Source organism: Dysidea avara, chromosome 9 (assembly GCF_963678975.1).
Source record: "Dysidea avara chromosome 9, odDysAvar1.4, whole genome shotgun sequence".
Classification (NCBI taxonomy): Eukaryota; Metazoa; Porifera; class Demospongiae; order Dictyoceratida; family Dysideidae; genus Dysidea; species Dysidea avara.
In genome coordinates, this window is record NC_089280.1 from 22,297,633 (window position 1) to 22,321,831 (window position 24,199).

At 38.4% G+C, this 24,199-nt stretch overlaps 1 protein-coding gene and 2 long non-coding RNA genes across 5 annotated transcripts in view; 1 reads left to right on the plus strand and 2 right to left on the minus strand.

Moving 5' to 3' along the window:
• LOC136266526 (uncharacterized) overlaps positions 1 to 8,059 on the minus strand; it is a 26,067-nt gene extending 18,008 nt beyond the window's left edge. Inside the window, exons 1-4 of one of the 3 annotated variants that reach the window (XR_010706152.1) lie at positions 7,851 to 8,059; positions 7,677 to 7,774; positions 6,117 to 6,185; positions 4,345 to 4,495 (exon numbers count right to left, since the gene is read on the minus strand). This is a non-coding gene — a long non-coding RNA (uncharacterized lncRNA). Of the gene's footprint in view, positions 1 to 702; positions 850 to 4,344; positions 4,496 to 6,116; positions 6,186 to 7,676; positions 7,775 to 7,850 lie in introns of those variants that run through there. The other 2 variants (XR_010706151.1, XR_010706150.1) reach the window with 2 other exon arrangements.
• LOC136266525 (uncharacterized) lies at positions 8,009 to 11,101 on the plus strand. Its single transcript, XM_066061535.1, has 2 exons — positions 8,009 to 8,117; positions 8,171 to 11,101. Exon 2 carries the CDS (start codon positions 8,199 to 8,201, stop codon positions 11,007 to 11,009), a length of 2,811 nt encoding a protein of 936 aa, XP_065917607.1. The 5' UTR covers positions 8,009 to 8,117; positions 8,171 to 8,198; the 3' UTR covers positions 11,010 to 11,101.
• Positions 11,102 to 12,241: 1,140 nt separating this feature from the next.
• LOC136266659 (uncharacterized) overlaps positions 12,242 to 24,199 on the minus strand; it is a 34,499-nt gene continuing 22,541 nt past the window's right edge. The window contains exon 4 of the long non-coding RNA XR_010706216.1: positions 12,242 to 12,397. This is a non-coding gene — a long non-coding RNA (uncharacterized lncRNA). The remainder of the gene's footprint in view (positions 12,398 to 24,199) is intronic.

A 24,199-nucleotide genomic window follows, 5' to 3' on the forward strand; every position in this document is an offset into this window, starting at 1 on the left:
AAATATGCTTGAGAAAGTCTTAATATCAACAAACTTGTCATGAGCTAATAAGGTTAGCAGGTTGCATGAGAGCTCATATATAATTTTACTAGAACTCCAAAATATTATTGAACTACAGTCACATTTTAATGCCTGCTGCTCTCTGAAAATAGAGGATACATCATTCTCATCAACCACAACACAATGGAGCACAACTCAGCCTCCTACTGTGTAGTTGTAACAGATAGTAATGTGGATAATGTCAATGTGAATATATTTTAGAGCCTCTAAAAATCCACAAATTTACAGTTAGATCAATTTAGATGTTAACAACTCATGCTGAACTGCTTCTAGGATCTTGGTCAGAATATCTACACTATATGCTACATATATAAAACAACTTCGCTAAACATTTTAATGAATAAAATACCTTATATAATGGACTTACATACGTCATGTAGGGAACAGGACAGCGTGATATGGAGACTTTGGGACCAAGTAAAACTTTCCTGACTCTTAGGTTAGTTTATGTACTAAAGTGACACTTCAGGACTTTTAAAAATCCCTGGATCTCTCCAATTTCAACTCTCCAAATTAACAGGTTCTAGCAGCACACACTACTGTACCTAATCTTTTAAAATATATAACACACGCACTGTTGATACAAAAATAAATTATTCATAATTTAAAAGCTTACATTTTACGAGACTTGTTTACCTCAGCAAATGTTAAAAGAGAACTCAGGACTCAATATCACATCATCACAAAGACACAAATACAACGTCTCTATAATAATCCTCGCTGTGACGCCCAGATCTTTTGTCCTTGTCATATTTATCCTTCCTGTCCGTGAGTATTGACGCCAAGAAACTGATGCGGACAAACATAAATGAATGAACCATTCAACCAGTATATATTGGCCATGTAATTTTTATTTTATCAGTACGTGTAAACACCCCTCACCACTGCAAAACTGAGCCACCTGTTAAATTGTTGTGGTTACTAGTTGACTATATGGCTCTTGACGTCAGTGACCTTTCGACTACAACAAACAGCAGGTTCTTTTTACCATTCTATAACATTGAAACTGACCATGAGATGAAACTATCACAACATATTAAATTCGCACTGTATGTGATAAACAAATCAGAAGAAAGCATGCTGGTAACGTAACTTAGATGATTCTCTAAGCCTCAAATGAATAACATGAATAAACCATACACGCCTGCCCACACATATACCATAAAAGCTTACCATCTGTCATTAGCTACGAGTGAAATCATGAATATTCTGTGGTATGTATAATACCAACCAAACTGGTTTTGCATGTACACACACATATTAGGTCACACCACAATAATTGTAATGTTATAATAAGTGTCACTGTCAATTTTTATATGATGGGAATAGGAAGAAGGAACAAGGAGCAGTGACTATTCTTTGTATTTTTAATAAAGTGCCTAACAATATTCTTCAGAAAGATTGTGAAATCAGGTGAACTTTATCCTCCTAATGATTGACTTCATTTATTGCAGTACAGCAGACTATAAGGCTTGCCTGGTTACCTCACTAAGGTGTTGATAGGTGCAACACAGGCACACAGGCAGGTTTAAAATGATGTGAGCTCTGTATGGGCTGGCTTTATGCTATCAACATCTCCTTTCTGGGCCAGGCTTACAAACATAAACACAAAAGACACTTCAAAATAAAATAAAAACGGAACTCAGTTGTACTTATATGGCTGTAACTTCCTGTTAAGTTTTCTCTCCATTTCTTTGATCTCATAATAGTTATATTGATCTCATAAATAGCTTACAAACACTCAAGTATTACTTATAGAACTTTACGTGGACGAGATCAAAGGAAAAAGTGTACTTTAAATTTCATAAAGTACACTCTCAGCCGGCCAACAGTGCTTCATGACCACAAAGAGTGCTTTATTGCACCGCAAAGAGTGTTTTATTGAACGAATAAAGCACTCTTTGTGGTGCAATAAAGCACAGTTGCCCATGTGCCTTAGTGCAGGCTAATAGCCTGCGGGCTCGTGCCAGTATGAGTAATCACCCAAGCCGGTGAAGGCTGATAGCCTCGCCGCGCTGAGTGATCAATCACCCCAGCCAATACGAATTTTACCACTGGGTTGCTTTTATAGACATACCTAAATGCTTCGATGATGGGTGGGAGAAGGTAACGTTGCTGTTACGTTTGTTAATGTAAACGGACAAGTCCTGGAGATATCACGGAATTATTTCACTGTGACTCACAATAGAATCGATTGTGGGTTGCGAGCAAAACCTGCCAAAATACGCGGTGAATGTCTACTATGCCAAACTATGGTGAAATACGTGTGAGTTACTTTGTTAAACTAGTTTGTGTACGTTCAGGCTGCTAATAGTTCGTTAATTACAAGTCCTAGTGTATGGTGAAGCTACATGACTAGAAAGTTTCATAAATCATTTAAAGCATAGCTTTGTTCGTGCTGTTTGCCTCGTGCTTTATTAGCATCGAGGCCAAGCGCCAAGTACTTTATTTTTCATATAGCACTCGCGGCTATGCTTTAACATATACATAAAAATAATTCCTGTTTTGGTAACAGATGAAGTAAGCCTTGCTATTGTGTCATTGGTGAAATACTATACCGAGGAGCTAAACATTAAGGTTACGGTATAGTCACGGGCAATCATTCAAAATTTTGAATGCCTATCGATTCTTTTTGAGATCATAAAACCAGTCTAGCAGCGTGAAAAGTTTCAAATGAAGGTGAAGCCCTTCATATTTGTGACTGGATCTACGAAAACCGTTCTTATCGCCCAAGACAGGAAGTTTGATTTTTTCACACAAACACAAAGCTTAATGAATGCACTATCAAGTTTCACTGCCACAGTCGACCAGAGTAAAGTGGTCTGCTTTTGCTGGCTGCTTTTCTAGAGCACAGTGGAGAGCCGTACGAGTGGTCTGGGGTCTTGATGGAGCCCTGGCCGACCAGGAGATGGCTGTGTGTGGCTGTACAGCTCTGTGGTGTTGGACAATGACCTGTGCTGTAAATTTCCTTTCATTTTAGCTAGTTCTGAGCCCTGAATGGCCTATAACTTGGCCTAATTCATCCTAGCACGTCTCTTTTCAATTTTTGAACACCATCTTGCCCGCCTTCCAGGGCCCCCGCCTCCCACCCCTTCTGGAGCTCGCCTGATACAGACAACCTCGGTTTAAAAACTATCTAAAATGGCGGGAAACTTAGCTGTTGACTACTTCTTCAGTGGATGATCAGGAAGGTAAGAAATTGTTGTGAATAGTGTGAAAATTTGGTATGCGTAGCTACCACCATTGGCCAGCTACAATACACAGAATATTTAAAACCGACGTTTCTCGATACTTTTAAATAGGCGATAAGACCGGTTTTCCCAGAGACAGTCACATTTAATGTTTTTATGTAGCTACAGTTTAGTTTGAGGCAGGTGGAACACTACAATTGTTGTAGTAACACAAGTAAGCCAGCCCGTACATCGCTCAGTTCCAGCTGTCACTACCATGTTTTTCCGCCGCAAAATACAGCAAAAGCTGTAGGCTCTATTGGCATTTCTGGGGCATAGTGATACTGTATATTAAATTTATTAGGTCCTGTGGAAGCGTTTTTGGCGTGTTTCTTCCCAGTGACTCAGATACAAGCCTTCAAAGAGTTTGTTTCACTCGAAAAACTACTAAAACTTCAATAAAACGTCTATACAACCAGTAACTTAAAAAATCGCTTCCACAGGACCTAGATATTTTAGTTGTTTAATCACTTGTGTTGAAATTATAAGGATTCAGTAATCTGTTAGTCTGGTTTTTGGTGGCGCGTTTTTATAAAACATCGCTCTATTGTGGACCACACACCCAAGAACAGTCATTGTTCTGTAGTAAAAACAAACAAGCACAATTAGTTGTATTGCTAACACAACATAGTTGTTGAAATTATTTATCCCTGCTTGGTTTAAAGCAGGTTTTGTAATTTGTTCCGCCCACGCATTTTAAAACTATTCTGTAACCTTAAGAGGAGACGAAAACGTATAGTATATGTGTAACATACATACAGTGAGCTGGTTCAAATACTCCTGAAAACTGAAGGACACACTCAGATAGTTCAGTGCCCACCAGCCAATTGCACATATGGACTAGTCTGTTTCTATTACATTTGCATAATTGTCTAATTTAGTCATTATGTTAAATAAACCAATTAACATACCATCAAAGAAGTGTTAAATAATTATAAGCAGTAATATAAACAGACCAATCCTTCACATACTGTACATCTGTATTACAACAATACAGATTATGCAGTAGTATATACAAACAATTATCGTATGCATAAATTTGGTAGTCACTCACGTATCAGTATCCACCTCCATTTCTTGACAGTATGTAAAAGGTCCGTTGATGCCCTTGCCACCTTTTTATTGAATGGAGTACAGTCGATAGTAACAAAAGAGAGGTTTTTTTTAATAAGCAAATCTCAGCTGTATATCAGTTTTGTTCTACCCTAAGAAATAAGAGTCAGATAACGGTTTTCAAAAAAAATAAATAAATAAATAAAAAATAGAATATGCTATCAAATCAAAGTACGTATGTACAGAAATCTTTCATATACCCTACATTTTGTCTCCCACATCTAAACAGACATATTAAACACCAACTATTGGTAAACTGATCCTCATACCACACTCAGTCACTTTATGTTAGTTCATGCAACATCATCATCCAAATGAAGTAGAGTACATCGCAATTGTGGAATTTGTCTGCCGCTCAAAACTAGTCTCTTTTGTGTATGTACATGGTTGTAATGGGACACATCTTGATATGCCACCTTCGTGAAGACTGTGAAGATCTCTACATGTGTAGAGCCTGTAACTGGACACATGCATCTTGAAAAGCCATCCACATGAGTACTGCACAGATGCGCAGAAATTCCAGTGCACAAGGCCAACTTGCATTATAAAAACTATAACATCAGTCACTCTTTGTTGATGCAAGGTCACCAACATTATAGCTAGATGTTAGTGCCACACACCATTGACGAAATTATGCATGCACATCAGTAGCTATGCCAAATCATGTCTTTGTTGGTATGTAATGATGTGATTACTCCTTGATCATTAGTAATGTTAAAATTTAAGTGTATTCACACAATAGCACAAAATTGTTTTAGTATCAAGCGTATTTTGCACAGGCACAACTAGTTTAAGACTAAGCCCTTACATGAAAAAGGCCTTGATCAAAACGAGCTGTTAATCATCAGTAGATTAGAGTAATTCCTAGTGTTGATCCCAGCAGCTTTAATTTAGCTGAATAGCAAGCATGGATATCCCTTGACATTTTGCGCAAGTGCAAAGCTGAAGAAAATTTGCATGCATGTAGGACTGCACTGCACGTATTGTTGTCAGGTGACACATAACACTTAGACGCTAACAGTGATAAATTTTGAAGAAGCAGTAGCATCATTGAAGTATGTAGAATTTAAATAAACAGGCTTCACTTGAAACAAACATACAGTTTTACACCTGACCAACAATTATCCCAGCATTTATTTAATGTACAAAGAAATACGACACGGAAATGTCTACATTCATTTGAGTGTATGACATAAGCAAGCAAATTTTCCAGTCTGTGAGAGAGATTTTAGTGCAGCAGTCAATCATACATGTATACTGTGAAATGTGTGTTGAATACAAAAATTTAAATGTCACATTGACAGGCCACCAAAATAAATCTCACAATTTTGTAAGCATCCACTAAACAATGTACACCTTCTTTTGAACAAGAAGGTAGCGTTTTCACATAAAGTGCCAAATATTTCATGCAGTCTTGATGAAAAATTTAACTCCTTTTATATAAACTTTAATCACCAGAACTAGCTGTTTGTCAAATATTATCCCTGTCTTGCATACACCTAACAAAGCGTTTGTTGCATCTTAGGTTTGTGGTATCGCTTAATGCTTAACGTGCTTGGTAAGCTGGAAAACTTATTACTATTAGGGTAGCACACTCACTTGGGGAAACTATATTTAAAAGACTCTCATTTACATGGGACCTGGATAAGATCAGAATACCAGTAGATGACTCACTATTTCATAGATTATAAGAGGAACTACTTATTTACGAACCTGTTGTAGTTGCTTCAGACTCCTTTTACAGCATGTTGACCATCTCTGAAGAGGGCACCAATTTCAAACCTAAAATTTAACCAACAATTACACCTTCAACAACAGTCACTCACAAGCTAGGTACATTATACAGCATACTGGTGAACTATGGACTCAGAACCTTATGGCTTTGTTATATGATGCAGCCTGAACCTCATCATTCTTCCATTCTATGTATGCATCTTGTTTGTCTATTTCCTTCATCTTCCCATAGTAACCTAATCTCTATCCCTGAGTGCAGTAACAATTACACCTATACTTGACAGGGTACACTATGGTGAATTGATCACCAACTAACTGCTTAATTCAGTCAGTAAAATTGTTGAAATCTCTTAAGTCTAGAGATACGGTTTGCCAAGACCCATCTTTCCTTTTGAAGTTACATGGCTCAACAGCTAAGTATACATTGTCATGATTAACTGTACTTCGTGAAACTACTGGATCACTTAAAAGAGACCTCAAGGCATTTTCTACTTGGACTGTCACTGTGGCAGAAAGTGCCATGATAGTAGCATTTAACAACAGTACATGCAGCTCTTCACATCTCTTATACATCTGCCTGAAGTCCCATTCATACACCAAATGTGCCTTATCAATGGCTACTAAACCAAGTCGATTCTGTCTATTTATAGCCTGTATCTTTGCAAGATTTACTATCTGCATAACCAAATAACCACCATGGGCTACATTAAGGGTATCAGATTTATATATCTTCCAGGGCTTTACTTTCAGCATGCTGGTTTAACTGTGCTGATCCTAAGTTGCATTGCAGGTCTCTTTTGTTCAATTCAATAGTTTGGTCTTGCTGGTATAACAACTAAAGTTACCAATTTGGCTAGCACTTGCACACAGCAGTGAGTTAGCTGTTAATGCTAGAACTTAAAGCTGTACTGCCGATAAATGCATGTGCAAATCCACTCTGCGTTTCGTACACAACCTGCACAGTATATTCTCTGTGGTTCCTTGTAAACTATTATGTCAGACTGTGATGCTGGATTCTTACATCCTAAATAATCTGTGCTAAAAATCCTGACAACCGAAAATTGGTATGGTTGTGCTTGTAATTGGTCTAATTGATGCACACTATTTACAGTGCATAGGGGTAGGACATGATGTCATCATGTGTATGATTTTGTGTAATGCATTTGAATTCCATGCAATGATAATTACGTGATGCTAACTGTACCAGCTACTTACACACCTAAGTCAATTGCATTTACTACTAGTGGCTATTAGAGCGAACAATGACACAGGTACCTGAAAATAAGATCAGACTTTATTCTAAATAATGCTCTATTTCAAACTTCATCATAAAATCACTGGAGCTCTCAATGAAGCTCAACATATGCAATGATTTCTACACTACTGAATTAATTACCATTTATGACAATAAATCCAGCACTAAACTTCACAATTTAATAGAACTATACCCTATGCTAAAAATGTACAGTACGCACACATCACACAATTATTGTGACATCATGTCCTGCCTCCTGATACATGTTTTGTTACCATGGTTACCTAATGTATATAGGTTGTTCTTGTTTCCATAGTAACCATGTCGATTTATGGCCCATTAAGTACAAAAAGCACAGTGGCATAAAATCTTCCTTTTAGACCTAAAGGCAACACCATAGATATTATATACTACTACCACCAAAATACGCTATTATATGTACGACCTTACTCACATACCTCATATAGTTGAGTTCCTTCTTCACCTAGGAGCACGAGTACGACTTGTTAGCTCGCATGTTAGAAAGTCCCTCAGGGTGAGCAAAAAGCAATGAAGTACAAAGATCACGTGGACTTCTAGCCATATGCATGCGCTTAAAATTTGGTCGGATCTGTCGAAAAAATTGAACTTTGCCACCAGTCACGAGATAGCCTAGTCAGTGTCGATCGCGTGGTAACGCCCCTTTTATTATTTATACTCGATTTTATACCAACAAAAGGAGAAAGGTAACGAAAATAAATTCACTGATCATGTGGTAAGCATGTTTATTTATTATCAGGTGTAGCTACCGAGTTCACTAGAGGTTGATGGCGATAGCCACACCCAATAATGGTGGGGGCGGGTACAAATATCACTTCGTCACGACACCAGCAGATTGGTTGATGTGTAATATCTGTCACTATCCCAGTAGAGATCCTTATCTTAGTGGATGTTGTGGTCACACATTCTGTAAGTCTTGTCTTGAGGGTGCAAAGAAAGCTACTACCATATCTGATGCTTGTCCCATTTGCCGAAATGAAGAATTTCCTACCATGCCCAACAAACAAGCTGACCGAACAGTCAGGAGTCTTCATGTATTCTGTACTAACAAAGAGAAAGGTTGTGAGTGGCAGGGTGAAGTGAATAACATTGTCGGTCATGTTACGAACAGTGACGGTTGTCAATTTGAGGAGGTGATATGTCCTAATGGTTGTGGAATGTGTGTACAACGAAAATATCTGTCCAGTCATGTTGAGGATGAGTGTGTATGTCGTATGGTTGATTGTCAGTATTGCCACATTACAGGAGAACATCAGTTCATTGAGGGTGAACACAAGGAGCAGTGTCCCAAATTCCCCATAGCCTGTCCAAACAAATGCAAAGTTGATAATATACCTCGTGAAGATATTGATGAACACAAGAAGATGTGTCCACTTGAAGAAGTCACCTGCCCCAATAATTGTGGAGCAACTTTGCAACGACAATACATACACACCCACATCAAGATGGAGTGTCCACATCTTAAGGTGGAATGTCAGCATTGTCACATTACAGGAGAACAACAGCTTATTGAGGGTGAACACAAGGAACAATGTCCCAAGTTCCCCATAGCGTGTCCCAACAGATGTGAGGTTGGTAGTGTCCCAAGAGATGATGTAGAAGAACACAAGAAGATGTGTCCACTGGAGCTAGTCCAGTGCGAGTATCACGTGGTGGGTTGTGAGAAGAGGATGGCTCGTAAGGATCAGAAGAAACACAACAAAGAAAAGATGGAAGAGCACTTGTCCTTTACCACACATCAGCTCACTAAGGCTCAGCACAATTTAGTTAGTAGTCAAGTTGAGGCAGTGAACAGTAGAGAGGAACTAACAGCAAAGACTACTCAGATAGGTAAAGACCTGGCTACTACCAAGCAACAGTTTACCAGTACTCAAATTGACACTGTGAAGACAATTGATAGACTCATACAGCGATTACAGCAAATAGAAAGAGATCTTGCAACTAAACAAGAGCTAACAACACGTCAACTAGAGAAATATAAAGATGATCTTACTGTGAAAGTTGAGCAGGTGGAAAAAGAGTCTAATGAACAACTAGCAGTCACTGAAAATAACCTTACTCTAAAGCTTCAACAAACAGAGAATGATCTAACAACAACCAAACAAGAATTAGCAGCTACTAAACAGAATTTCAAATATGATCTTAAAGTCTCCAAAGAAGAAAACAAGAGAACTATTGATAAGATTGAGGAAGAAATGATAAAATCTTTTGCTGATCAATCAAAAACATTAGTTGATATGAATGCAAATTTGACGAATATCCAAGAAGAGGACAGAAAGTGGAAGGATGATCTTATTCAACGGCTTGAAAAGACAAAAGATGAACTTGCTCAGAAACTCACAAACACAAAGAGAGATCTTAACACTACAAAACAACAATTAGCAGCCACTAAAGATGACCTTTCCTTAAAGCTTCAACAGACAGAGAATGATCTTACAACAACCAAACAAGACTTAGTAGCTACTAAAGAGAATCTCAGAACTACTAAAGATGAGCTCAAAGTTTCCCAAGAAGAAAGCAAAAGAACTACTGATAAGCTTGAGGGGAAAATGAGAAAGAATTTTGATGATGAATCAAAAAAATTAGCTGATATGAACACAAATTTGATGAACACTCAAGAAGAGAGTAGAAAGTGGAAGCATGATCTTATTCAACAGCTTGCAGTAACTAAGCAAGAAGCAAAGAAAACAGTAGATGATCTCACTCAAAGACTGGTTGCTAGTCAACAAGAAGTAAAAAAGACAAAAAATGAACTCACTGAGAAACTCACTAAAACAGCAAGAGAACTGAACACTACAAGGCAACAATTAATTACTAGTCAACAAGCGGTAAAAAATGAACTCACACAGAAACTCACTAACACAGAAAAAGAACTGAACACCACAAAACAACAACTAGCTACAACTTGTCAAAATCTTACAAAAGCTGAAAAGGAGCACACCACATTAGCTGCCAATACTGATGAGGCACTAGCTAAACTGGAGGCCAAATTCCAAACAAAGATCACTGAGATTGAAACTGCTGCTCAGAAGAGGATCACTGAACTGGAACATAATACAAAACTACTATTCGGTGACTGGTCTAGCATTATCAGCACTTCATCATCAAGGTTATCATCAGGTGATCAAGTTGTTCCAGTGATTGTGAAGATGTCAGAGTATACCAACAAGAAGAGTAATAAAGTTTACTGGTTCAGTAACTCATTCTACACTCATCACAAGGGATACAGAATGACACTGAATATTAAGGCTGCTGGTTATAGTGATGGTAGAGGTACTCACCTGTCAGTTGGCCTGGTCCTCATGAAGGGTCCATATGATGATCAGTTAAGGTGGCCACTGAAGGGACATTGTGAGGTGAAGTTGTTGAACCAGATCAGTAACAGTGAACATCATTTAGGGAATGGGACATATGGGGATAGATGTCATTGGAGGGTCACTAGTGGGGAGAGAAGTAGTTATTACATGTGGTCCAGTGGGAAGTTCATATCCAATGAAGACCTCCACAAGATCACTCCCACATGTCAGTACCTCAAAGATAATAATATCTTCATTAAAGTAGACTATAAACTAGACTAGTATAAGTTTAATTGGTTACTGTATTAATTATTTAGTTGTCTAGTTTGTAATATTTGTTGCATTTTTTATAACAAACAACTTTGATTACTAAATCTTTTGTCTCTCAGGCCAAATTCAGCAAAGCACAGGATTGGTAGTTCAGTAAAATTTGAAGAGTCAAACAGCACATGTACAACTAAATAAATTATGATTGCTGTGCTACTAGGGTGAAATCCCTTTGTGGCATTATCTCTGTGATCACATGTGAACGTAATTATTTTGCACTGGTTGCCACTGATCATGAAAAAATGTTTTTAAACTATGAGTGAAGTATGCACAAGGGCAGATTTAGGATTTACAGGGGGGGGGGGGGGTAACTAATCTGTCATGTGAAGGCGTGCCTCTCAGCATGCTTTGGGGGCATGCTCCCATTGAAAAATAGATGCCAAAATTTGGAGACATTTTCACATACAAATGCTGATAATTTGCCTATAAATATTTTATATACTGCCCTTTAGATTAGGTATAGCTCTGCAGCATTTAGGTTTGGGCAGGTTCAGACAACCAACACTATCACAATTGCACAACAGGTACACGTTAGAATTATTAAGGGTGCTCTGTACTATTTTGGTATGGCTTCCCACAAAATATATTTTTGCTCTATAACTCACAAATGGGTCAAACCTTCCTTACTCAAAATGAGGGGACAGTTTATTGTAAATTGCATGTCTCAACTCATTGCAGAATGTGAGTTGTAATTTTTCGCTTCAGGTTTGAATTAGTACATTATTTAAAACTGTAGCTATAATAAAATGTGCATTTCTACTTTTGCCCTCTAGCTTCTCAATTATCAGATACCCTTCTTCTGGACTTGAGCTGGCAGTAATCAGTCTTTTTAGTAGCTACGCCATTCCTTGCCAGAAGATCCTATCAAAAAATGACAAACACTTTTTTGAAACAAAGATACTATGGTTACCCATCTGAAAATTTAAAGCCTATCAGTTCAAAAATGACAGACTAGTTCTAATTTTAGTATCATGGTGTAGAAATCGAGGCACATGCACCTGCTGGCTGACCACAGTTATTGATAGGGCACAGGAGAATTGAAGAAACTTTAGAGAAGTGTTTTATGTGTAGGATTTCTATCCGAGATGGGTAGTGGGGTAGAATCAATAATGGAATGAATACAAGCTACTGTGATTCTTTCTCAAGGTAACACAAAATCTTACCATTCAGAGTAGAAAAAACATCTGTACAGATATCAAGTACAAATCAAACTCTCTAATAGAACATACACCATGTACAGTGATGAATAATTACACAACAAATTAAAAAGTTACCAAATACAGTGACACATTACATGTACTATTACTAAGAATAATGTTCTCTGTTAGCAGGTCTACATTCCTCTGTAAATAAACAACACAACATGTAAATAAACAACACCACATGTAAATAAACAACACAACATGTAAACAAACAACACAACATGTAAACAAACAACACAACATGTAAACAAACAACACAACATGTAAACAAACAACACATGTGAAAACATGCAAATATGCTGTGAACAAGAATTAACAACTATTACAAAATGGTATGCATAATATGCTTTGATCTTTGGAAGATAATGAGGTCTTTAAAATCCACTAAGAGACCTGCTAGCAGGTTCTTAAAATGGTTAGAAACCTGCTAGCAGAAAAGACCTCAAGCATTACAAATCTCATTTTCGATTCTTGATTTTCAATGCTCCCTCCAAGCATATTCAGGCTGATAGCTTGCAATGGGTGACCAGTGCAGTCACCCAGACCAACATGTGGTTAACCACTCTATTCATTTTATAGGCATGCCTAAAGGAATTCGATTATGGGAGGTACAATCTAATGTTGTACGTACATTTGTTATGATGAACGGAGAAGTCCAGAAATATTACGGAAAATTCTGTTTAGTGCCCATCTGTTTCTAGAGTGTTTTTAGGCTGTTTTCGTCTTATGGATGGACTTTATTAAGACCTAAATGGGTAAGCTTCTTTGTAGAAATGTTATTTTATGCTACATGTAATGTGGGCATGTCCATATTCAAAATCTTGTTCGAAATCGTGCCTGTTCTTCGTGCTACTGTGGCGCCACCGAAGGCACACAAATTGCACATGCCAGAACACAGTAAATAATGTTTGGTAAAATTAGCACCTTAACTATTTGTGAGTGTTGACTGCTGAATATAATTTGTGATCTACTATGCAAAAATCAGTCTTCTCCCAAATTCCATTTTATTGCTTCTCTGTTATCTATAGCAACAAAGGAGTGGACAGCCAAAGTTTCAGCCTTTTGTGATGGTGTTATAGCATTAGACAGTTGGAACAGAAACAAAATTCAATTTGTACAGCAACAAAACAGCAAATAAAATACGGGCACTTTCTAAATCATAACTCAAGACTGGAATAAGTCTGTTCACAATGAACTGGCAAATCGATCAAGGTATCCCTGTACACCTCCATGTTGATGGCCATTCCAACAATGAAATGAAAATGTTAAACATTATATCTACTGCATTGTAAATAAGTGCCTATAACTTACATGTCTTATGCTGCATGAACACTAAACAAAGATTTTCTTATTCCTTATGAACTGATGGTGTATAGGTTTGTTGAATTGAACTTTGTTTCACTGTATACTGAAGTGATTAAAACGAGTGTAAATTTTTATGTAGCACACGTATTTTATCCAGTGAATTTTGTGAAAATAACCAGTGGGTCACAATTGTTACTTTCTCTTTGATTTTATGCCATTGCCAACCTTAAGTGTGTATATTCACTCTACTCACTCTGCAATGATACCAAATACAGTGTAACCTGTTAATGTACCATTTTCAGTTTGATTAGGGATCACAGAATGTAGTAAAGCAAGAGAGGTCACCGATAAACTTTTTAAAATCCCTAATTTGGGGATTAAATCCCCACTGGTATATCTTCAGGTGTAGGCAGCCTCCCTTGTTTGACTAATTTTATTTCTATGAACTTAAAATTCTTTACACTTGTTTTTTTTTTTTTTTTTGTAATTATGACTGGTAAACCCCTACATACTATATCAAGACAGAATGGTGTCAGAATTATTATAATTGTCTAAATGTGTGCCCCAACTATCAAATATGTGAACTGACCATTACACTTCATTTTCAACTATGTTCTGGTACAGTCACTATAGAAAGTATGGACAATTTCCATTACAAACATATAGGGAAGTCATTATGTGCTACTATGAATCAACACCTCACACTGTCAGTAAAGATAAAAGGAGGATGATGGTAAAATCCATGATGCATGTATTGTGGTATGCCAAAAGGCACCTGTCAGACTAAACTGACATCTAATAGTGAAAAAATTAAGCCTGTAGCCTTAGCTGTTATCGAGTTATGCTTGACTGAAGGCATTAGTCAGTCAGTCAGTAGAAAAAATTCCACTGAAAAAAAATCATGGCAACCTATTGGAACTATTACTGAAGGCACTTTTGGGCTTGGTTATACTTAACCAATACTGCCAAGGTACCATGAAGATATTATAAGGCTGATTTCTGGTCAACTTTTATTGTGAGAAAGTACAAACCTCCATGATCCCTAACACACAGTACTACCATACTGTATGATATGTCCTGATTTTCCAGATCAGTTGATGTACTAAGGGACATCAAATATGTTGCTGTATTATGCAGCCAGATTTGCACCAGAAATCATTGGAACTAGACAGATTTTGTTGTAAGGAATAATTATAGAGGATATCCACACACTAAACACTTTCTGGTTAATCATGAGTCCTTATGTTATAACTCTGTTTCTAAGTCCAACTATTTTATGGAAAAATTAGAAATTTTCATTTGAGTAGGTAGGGATCATCAAGTAAAGTAGTGAAACAAGGAAGGTTGCCTACACCTGCAGATATACTAGTGGACATTTAATACCCACATAAGTATATTGGGACTGAATGTCCACTATTATATCTACAGGTGTAGGTGAACTTCTTTGTTTCACTACTTTATTTTGTCTATTTGAACTTTTCCCATGTACTTGTTTGTTAACATTATGAGCAATATCCACAATGATGTTTCGGTTACGTTTCGTGTATATCTATGATGTCAAAAACAAAATGGCCGCTGTAGTATGGGGACTTTGTACAGGGAGGTATTGGGCGAGATAGTGTTTCCCTATGATAGCATTTATAAATGTTAAAAAGGGCGAAGGTGAGGCATATACAGTACAGCTCACAGGTAACGTTGCGAATATACACATGCGAGTAATGCTCGCATCTTCTCACGGGATCATTCTTTTGCAATGTACTGTACAATACCTGTGGAATATCACATGGATATGCACTAGCCGTGTGAGAAACTCGCCACACATGAGAACACTCGCTACTGAGTTTAGTAACTTCATACAACACTTAAATCACATAAACATTTGTGATTGGTCCCATAATTATGTTCGTGCAAGCCTAGCTAGCTAATTATACAGTAGAATGCAATAAATGCACGCTGGGCCCGCAGAACGCAATGGGTGGAATATTTACGAAAACAAAAAAATAATCCGTAAATTCTAAAGCGCTTGTTTCACAATGAAGGAAAGTGATAACACCAAAAACCTTGGTAGCATCGTGATCCCAAAAGCAAGAGGAGTTTCAAACTCTTTGTTTCATGTCAGTACTCTCAAGGAGACAAAAATATCAGCATCGGTCTGCCTTGTGTTGGACGAGCGGTTCACTATCGCTTTTTCTCAAGTTCGTTCACCTTAACCGGTCCCCTGTGGACGTAGGAAAGGCCTGAAAGACAAAACTTACCCAATGGATTTGCTTGGTAGAGGACTGCATCCATACGTTATGATCGTTTTATTAAACGCCTGTAGTTTATTGTCACTGTACAAATTGATTTTTTGCTGTTAGCACTTTGTAGTGCTGTAACTTTGAAATTTCTTGGCTTCTAGAGTTGAAACTTCGGTTGTCCATTCCTTTAACTATCTAGATAAAGAAAATACGAATTAGAAAAATGCACTAACTGGGGTTCTGTGGAATTACTTGGTGACCAATCCATCTAGGTTTACGGTAGCTACTGCTAACTACAGTACTGACTGTAGTTTGTGACAGAGTCGAGGTCAAGTCAGTAGCTAAGTTACCAAGTATTCGGTAGCTACAACACAGGCATTGCAATAGGAGACTTCACAGCTGGCGGAACTGAGCCAGTGCCGCCTCCCAAGACCATAGGTGAGACCTGTTATCTGGTCTTGCGTGACGCTCTCGAGTAAAGTTAGCTATCGTGGAGCATTACTGTAGCCTTGCTGCATCCACACGGGTCACTCGAGCGCACGTTATGCGTGTACATGCAACGTTACCCGTGAGCTGTACTGTAGTATATAATGCAATACAAATAAGCCTTTTTGTGTCCGAATTTAAAATTTTCAAGGTCTGCTTTCCTCATTGAAGTGCATTTTATACTGTCCTGGTAAGTGTACTACTTCTTACCTTTATTATCTCATGTTTCCATGTGTAAAACACTACAAACAACATTCATATCGAATACTGTGTGCCAAAGTCTCTGAAGCCCCCACACTAACACGGCCATTTTGTCAATTATGACACCAAATTTTGTAAACGCAACGTCAAGAAACATTATTGCGGATATCGCTCATTATGACTGGTGAACCCACACATATACATCAAAAGAAAGAATGGCACCTTAACGATATTGCCTGAACACACACCCCAACTATCAATTACCAACTGAAAAGTGAAGGACTATTATGATTTGTTGTCAGCTATGTTCAATCCATTACATAGTGTGGCAAATGAACACTTTGAGAAGCACTTCTGCAATCAATCTAGCTACTATGGAAAATAGGAAAATACACACTGGGGAAGCCACTATGCACTACCACAAATCAACACCTTGAGCTGTCAGCAAAGAGAAATGAGACATAAAGAAGAATAAGTCCATGATGCATGCATTTTACTATGAGTATGCCAAAAAGCTCCTATCAGGATGAAGTGATGTTTAACAGCAAAAAACAAGCCCGTAGCCTTGGTTGTCATTGAGGTGCACTGTCTGAAGGCATTAGTAAGTCAGTCGGTCAATTAGTGGGTCAGTTGGACAGTCAGTTAGTAGTACGCTTGGCTATGCCTAACCAATACTGTCCAGCTGTCATAAAGGATAAGATTGAGGTGATTTTTGGGCAAGAAAGTCCAAACCTTTACGATCCCTACTATACAGTACTACCATACTGTATGATGAATACAATTTCAGCTATGATACTCTTAAGCCTGTTGTTGCTAATATGGACATTCAGAAACAAGAACCAGGGAACCACAAGACCTGGTAATACTGGAAGTATAGAATCCAGTATTCAGTGTGAGAACCACATATTATTGTTATCAGATATTTATAAACACAATTCTAGTAGGCCTACTCATGTTGCCTTTTAACTGTTAATTTTTAATTGGTGTTTCCTGTTGTGGTACACTTTAATCAAATAGGCAGGATATGTAATGCTTTGGATACTGTTTCTGCAACCAACCTGAAAGCAATTTCTTAATTTTCATACAATATCTTTTTAACACCAAAAAATCATCAGATATGATAAAACGTGATAGTGTTGAAATTTGCTACCATATTCCCTGATGTAAACAACAATGAACTATTACTACTTGTTTAATTGCTGCTGCTGCTCCTTCTCACTGAACTTCAAGCCATTTGAAGTAGAAACTATCTAGCAGCACAGATAATGTATGGATAGGAAACACCCGTTAAATTATTTTCCTATCCTAGTTACGGTGCACCAATTACACTAGGAAATGTATTGAGCGGCTGTTTGGCTTTCTCTGGCTTGTTTGAAGGCCAGTTTGAAGGCGATATTCCTTTTACATTGTTTATTGTGTTGTGTTGTGTACTGAACAAGAACACAGCGTGTCTGTGGACATTGGGAGAAATATTGTTTGCAATAGGTGACAATGGTAGGTACGCACCAGCAAATATTTCAGCAGCAGTACTATTAGCCAACTTCTTGTCACCGCATTTACACAACCAAAGAAATGTGTGATACATTGAAATAGATTTTATGCTACAGTACTGCTCAGCTTGAGCTAAACAATTGCACAAAGTAGTACCTGTTTTTTGAAGTTTTGTTGAAACAGTGGAAATATACACCGAAGCAGTGAATATCTAGTTAGCCTACTACACTCTACCTGCTACAAGTGGTGTAAACAGCAGCAAAGAAACAATGCTGCACTTTCTGTTGTTTTTTTGTTTTTTTTCAGGAAATTTGCACAACCATTTTGAAACACCATATTTCACCTTTGAATATGAATTTTCTTACTCTGCTGTTTACTACTCTCCAGCGTCCCTACCCAGTCCAGCCTCCAATTAGTGAGGTGGTAACTAACCCAGCTGTAAACAACAAACACTAATTTGCTGGTTACAAGAGCAGCGAAATCTTCCACCTGTCAAGGCCATAAAGTTACGTGCAGCGAAATGAGGATGGCCCATGATGTCACTATGTAAATAATATGGGCGTTTCCAATCCATATGACATACATTATCTATGCTAGCAGTAACTGTGTAAGCAATCCATGTGCATATGAAATTATTTCAGCTAACAATTAACCGTTGTATGGTAAGTCAAGAATCTCTGGGCTTTGTCATTACAATAATAATACTAAATATAAGCACCCGACTACAAAATTTACAGGATTTGTTCCACCAAGAGTTATGTATACAGTTATAATTCTAAATACTGCTACATTTTAGGTTAATCTAAAGGTTGCAGCACATGTTATTGTCAGATCTTCAGTGCTGGCCACTATAAAGCTTTAATAATATGTAACAAAGAGTCTATACATTAATAGACTTCAAAACATTGGATTTAGTAACCTCAAGCCCTGTAATGATGTCTTTACTTTATTCAGGTAGCACAACACAAGTGGGTGTGACATTTATTTGATGACCAACAGAGAAGCCTATGATAGATTGCATTTGGGAGAAACTTTATGAAACACTTCTTGGAATTACTTCCAAACTATTCTAAACTCTACAACAACTCAAGGTCAAATTTAGGTAAGTGAAGAGCCAAGAGAAACTGTCACCGTGACAAAAATTATTTTACTATAGTTTATGTGACTACATACTTGAACAACTATTTCCAGATTGAACTGGGCTGCTATGCCACACCTCTATATTATTGCTGTTTTCTAATCTGATTTTACCTGAAACAACATAACGAAGGGACATTCTTTAAATACCAATAGTATAAGGACTATGTAACTTAGTAACTACTGTAGAAAGACACTACCACAAGCCCTATGAATTATTATATGAAATTGTGTACTACATCAGTATCAGGTGTGAACATGTAGGAGTGTTAAAGGGATATAACAATTAGTGAGTAATCATTTTCAAACATTCTCTGTACAGAATTACATGTTCGGAATGCTCAAGCGAATTAGAGACCAAGACAGATGAGTCATTGAGGATCTTGGATAGCATGGCCAAGGTCATTCAAGACACCTTCACCAAGGTGTTGTCCAGTGAAGAGTGAAGACAAAGCACCTACACATCTATAGACAGCCTAGTACACACAAAGTTCCCAATACTTATTCTGCTCAAGCAGTCTAAATATGGAGATGCCAATCTAGTATTGCTACAAGCCTAAGTATTGGACACAGACAAACCTTTAGACTTTGTATTGACAAATGGGCAGTGAACAGCAGCCAATATAGGAAATCAACACCAGAGGTGTTAAGGACCAACATTGGGTAATGCCACAGATTGCATAAGTCACAGTAGTAGCACCAGTTACCATAGTGACAGAGTCACAATGGTGGCAGAGATTCACCACTCAACATCAATGGGCTAATCCCATTATCACAGCTGCAAGTTGCAGGTTGGAACTTGTCAAGCATAATATCTCTGATAACAGAAGTATTACCAATTCTTTGCATGCAGAATCAGCCTGTTCCATTCAAGGAGGGATCTAACAATGAGTCCTTTCAACAGTGACAAAGGGTTATCACATCCCTCTCCTGTCTCCCCAATAGTCAAGAGACCATGCCACACAGCCATCACCTCCTATCAAAGAAGCAGACCCTTTTGCAGGAGGAGATTCTAACCATGCGCCCAGACAAAGGGCTTCTTCTGTAGCATATTGTGTGGTACTTACTTAGATGGTGGTCAGAGACCAGTTATCAACCTGAAAAGGCCAACCCAGAGGAGGTCCGATGTGTTCATGTGAGCCATAGGGTTTGTACAGAGAACTTATTTTGGGAAGGTAATACTAAAATATATGCACCAATCGAAACCATTTCTTATGCTAAATCCATCAGCGTAATCAATCCCATTCAACCCGATAGTTTTGATTTCAATAAACACAGTCCATTGTAGACTTCTTACTGATTAAAGGAATGTAAGTTATGTAATCAAATGAAATCTTTTTGATAGCGCTTACTTTGTGTTGGCCCTTCTCTGAAGCCAACCATAATACTTAAAGATGGAGAGTTTTCATACAGTGAAAACTCCCTTACAGAAAGCGGGTTGGATGACAAAGGTACACTTGAAGAATGCCTTCTTTATGGTACCGTCAGCAAGAGACAGTGGCTGTTTCTGCAAGACGGCTATGTTGGCATCTCTCCTTGATATGATCTATATGGCTGATCAGTGTACTTCGTCAGGGAGCACACTCTCTGATGGCTGAAGTATGAGAAACAATTCTCTGACCAACCTCCATAGGAGCAGAGGATACCAAGGTTGAGTTTTCCACACTATAGCTACCATGCATGTTTGTGACAGGACTCTACTCACATAGACCTTGGTCTTTGGTTGGATGCTCCTGGCAATGATGGCATTGACAAGGTGACCATCAACATAATTTGTGCTGGTAGCCAATTCAATGTCGCTCTGCTAAGAAAATAATACACCAGCTTGCCCATTTAACAGAAGCAGTCATATGCAACCCTACCACATGGGATGTGTCTAAAAATATGAAGTATATTCCCTTGATAGGACAGAATCACTCCCTATCTCTCACGTCACTCTCCATGAAACTGCTAACGCTGCTGGCATTCACTAGGCCATCAAAATCTTATGATCTCTTCAGCCATGGTCTGACCTATATGATAACACTACCAGATAGTGTGGAGAGTTCAAACTCACACTGTCTTGCCAAACAGTCCAGACCATCTAGGCCAGCAGTTCCATTTGTGTTTCCAGCCTCCCAGCAAATGAGAATCTTTGCCCTAAAGAAGCATTATCTTAATGAATATTTATGTGAGTTCTATAGAAATTCAGAATCTAACTCTACAATAATCCCATTTCATCCTTCTCCATTGCCAGATAGATCTTGGCCATGCTGAATGTAGATGGCATTGACACTCAATCTGTCAGAAGTGCTTCTGACCTCTAGCGGTGTGAAAACAAATCCAACACGTAGTAAGCAACATTACTGAAAGGAGCTCAGAATTTGTCTTCCAATGACTCTATTATACACATTCTACAGCAAATGATATTGGAATCCCAGTACTATCACACGTACAAGCATTCCAAAACGTAATTACCTGAATAGCTACAATCACTGAATTGTCACCAGCTATTCTGAGGAATGTGATTGTGGTGAGCATATCAGCATCCCAACCCCTGGTATGCCGGGTAGGTAGAAGCAGTGGACCCAGGGACCAAGGACCAGGGGGGATCCAATTCTTCTTGGAACTTTACAATATTCTATACTTGTATTAGGTACCTCTGCAAGCAGTCTTGCATGGCCAATCCACTTTCCCCATCACTGTGTCTCACACGATGTTTACACCAATTAGAAATTATAAGCACCTCTGAAAAAGTGTCTGAAGCTGACTGCATTTATAGGCCACTCGTCTGCTGCTGCATGATGACCATACTAGTCTATTATGTCACCTAGCTACTAAAGCTTAGAAACATTGTACAAACAAATATTTGAAATAGCGATTACTAGCTAAGCCGAGCTAAGCAAGTTCCAGCAGCTCAACAACCAGACTTCATACATCATGGTGCATTTATACAATGTTTCTAAACTAGTAGCTAGGCAACATAATAGACTAGTATGCTCATTGTGTAGCAGGCAGTGGCCTATAAATGCAGTCTGCTTCAGACACTTTTTCAGAGGCAGGCAGGCAGACAGGCAGGCAGGCAGGCAGGCAGGCAGGCAGGCAGGCAGGCAGGCAGGCAGGCAGGCAGGCAGGCAGGCAGGCAGGCAGGCAGGCAGGCAGGCAGGCAGGCAGGCAGGCAGGCAGGCAGGCAGGCAGGCAGGCAGGCAGGCAGGCAGGCAGGCAGGCAGGCAGGCAGGCAGTAGAAAATTCCATTGAATAAATTTAAAAAAAATTCTATAGCAACTTGACGGAAATGTTTCGGGTCAATCTGAAGACACTTTTGGGCTTGGTTTTACCCAAATGTCATGTCGTTATGAGGAAAAATCGTGGCAGGTTTTGGGTTATATTATATCATGGATCGCCCCCACACCTTCGATGTCCCTAATATACAGTACTACCGTACTGTATGATAGGAGCCCATAAGTACCACAAGGTGCTTTGTTGCTTGCAGGATTTTATGGACTCCTGGTACTTTGTATTTTTCTTGTGCTAACTTGTCAACAGATAAATGGAATTCCCTTGCCAACATCTCTGATGCAGTTGCAGGGGAAAACTGCTGGATAAAATTATAGTCACTATGTACACAAGAGTCTATATATGTATCTCTGGATGATGATAGGAGCTATTAGTGATAAACACAATACGGAAATGATAGTGTATTCCAGTATCATGTCAGTATGGTGTTTGTGAAAAAAAAAGTGTTCTTGTGAAACTGACAAGCTAGCGACAGGATACAGTTGCCTCTCTACCCATGCCTCTGGTACCTGCAACCTAATAAGGCAAATGAGAGATGTTTCACCTTCCTAACCAGGCCACCATATTCTCTCTTTAAAGCTTGTTTATGCTACCAAAAATTAATAGGGTTGTTGGGTTGAGCATTTTGAATTTTTGGTACTGCTACTGCTGTTATTGCATATGTTTGATATCAACACAGTTTCATCCTACCAGTACATGTGGTTAATGGTTACAAACACATCACAGCATGCCCCACTCTGTGGTAAGATAACATGTTGGACAAACATGAAGTCATCATGATCAGGCATAATGGCTGGAGTTATTGCAAAGTGTTGCATAACTCTTGTTTATTATGGTGAAACCCTTGCTCTGAAAGTGGTAAGATTGTATGAACGCAGCTCACTACTACTCTAAAACTCATTGAAAAGAATTAGAAGAAGCCAATGCTTTTTGTGTAGCACAGAGAGATTGCAATAAGGGGTTTCACTCATTCAATCATTTTTCGTTTATTCACTCGTTCATTCACTCACACACACACACACTACACACACACACTACACACACACCACACACACACTACAACACACACACACACTACACACACAACAACAACAACAACAACACACACACCACACTACACACACACAACACAACACATGTGCACACACACACACACACTACACTACACACACACACACGACACATACGCACAATCACACACAACACACACGCACGCACACATTCAGATGTACTTTTCAATGTCAACATGTATATGCCATTGACTTCTTGTTTTTGAACTGTTTATGAGCTGTTATTTTTAACAATGCCAGAAATGGTTCAGAATCATTTTGATGGCCTTAGGTACCTGGGATAGGATGCTTATTCAGGTGGCATTGATCCTCGTAATTTGGTCTAGCAATATACCCTATGACTTGGTCTTCTATTTTGGTGTATTACCAACTGTCCACCTAACCCTCTTCATGATACTCCAAGTGAATAAATTACAAACTGCGGTCAAAGATAATTAAGGAGATTAGCCAGCAGCTTAAACATTTAAATGACAGCTTAAGTTTACAATGACAACAAGGAAACAAATCAGCATACAGTAGCAATACAAATAGCACATGACACTAAAATTATGTAATGCATAAAATGGTTTTCAAGCACTTCTGAAATGCCAGCAACATTATGTAGTGGTACCACAAAAAACAGTGTGTTGATTACTCGTACAAGTAGAAGGAAAAATTAGAGTTTGATTAGGGATCAAAGAAACAAAAATTAGCAAAACAAGGGAGATCACCTACACCCTAAGATATATGTAATAGTGGAC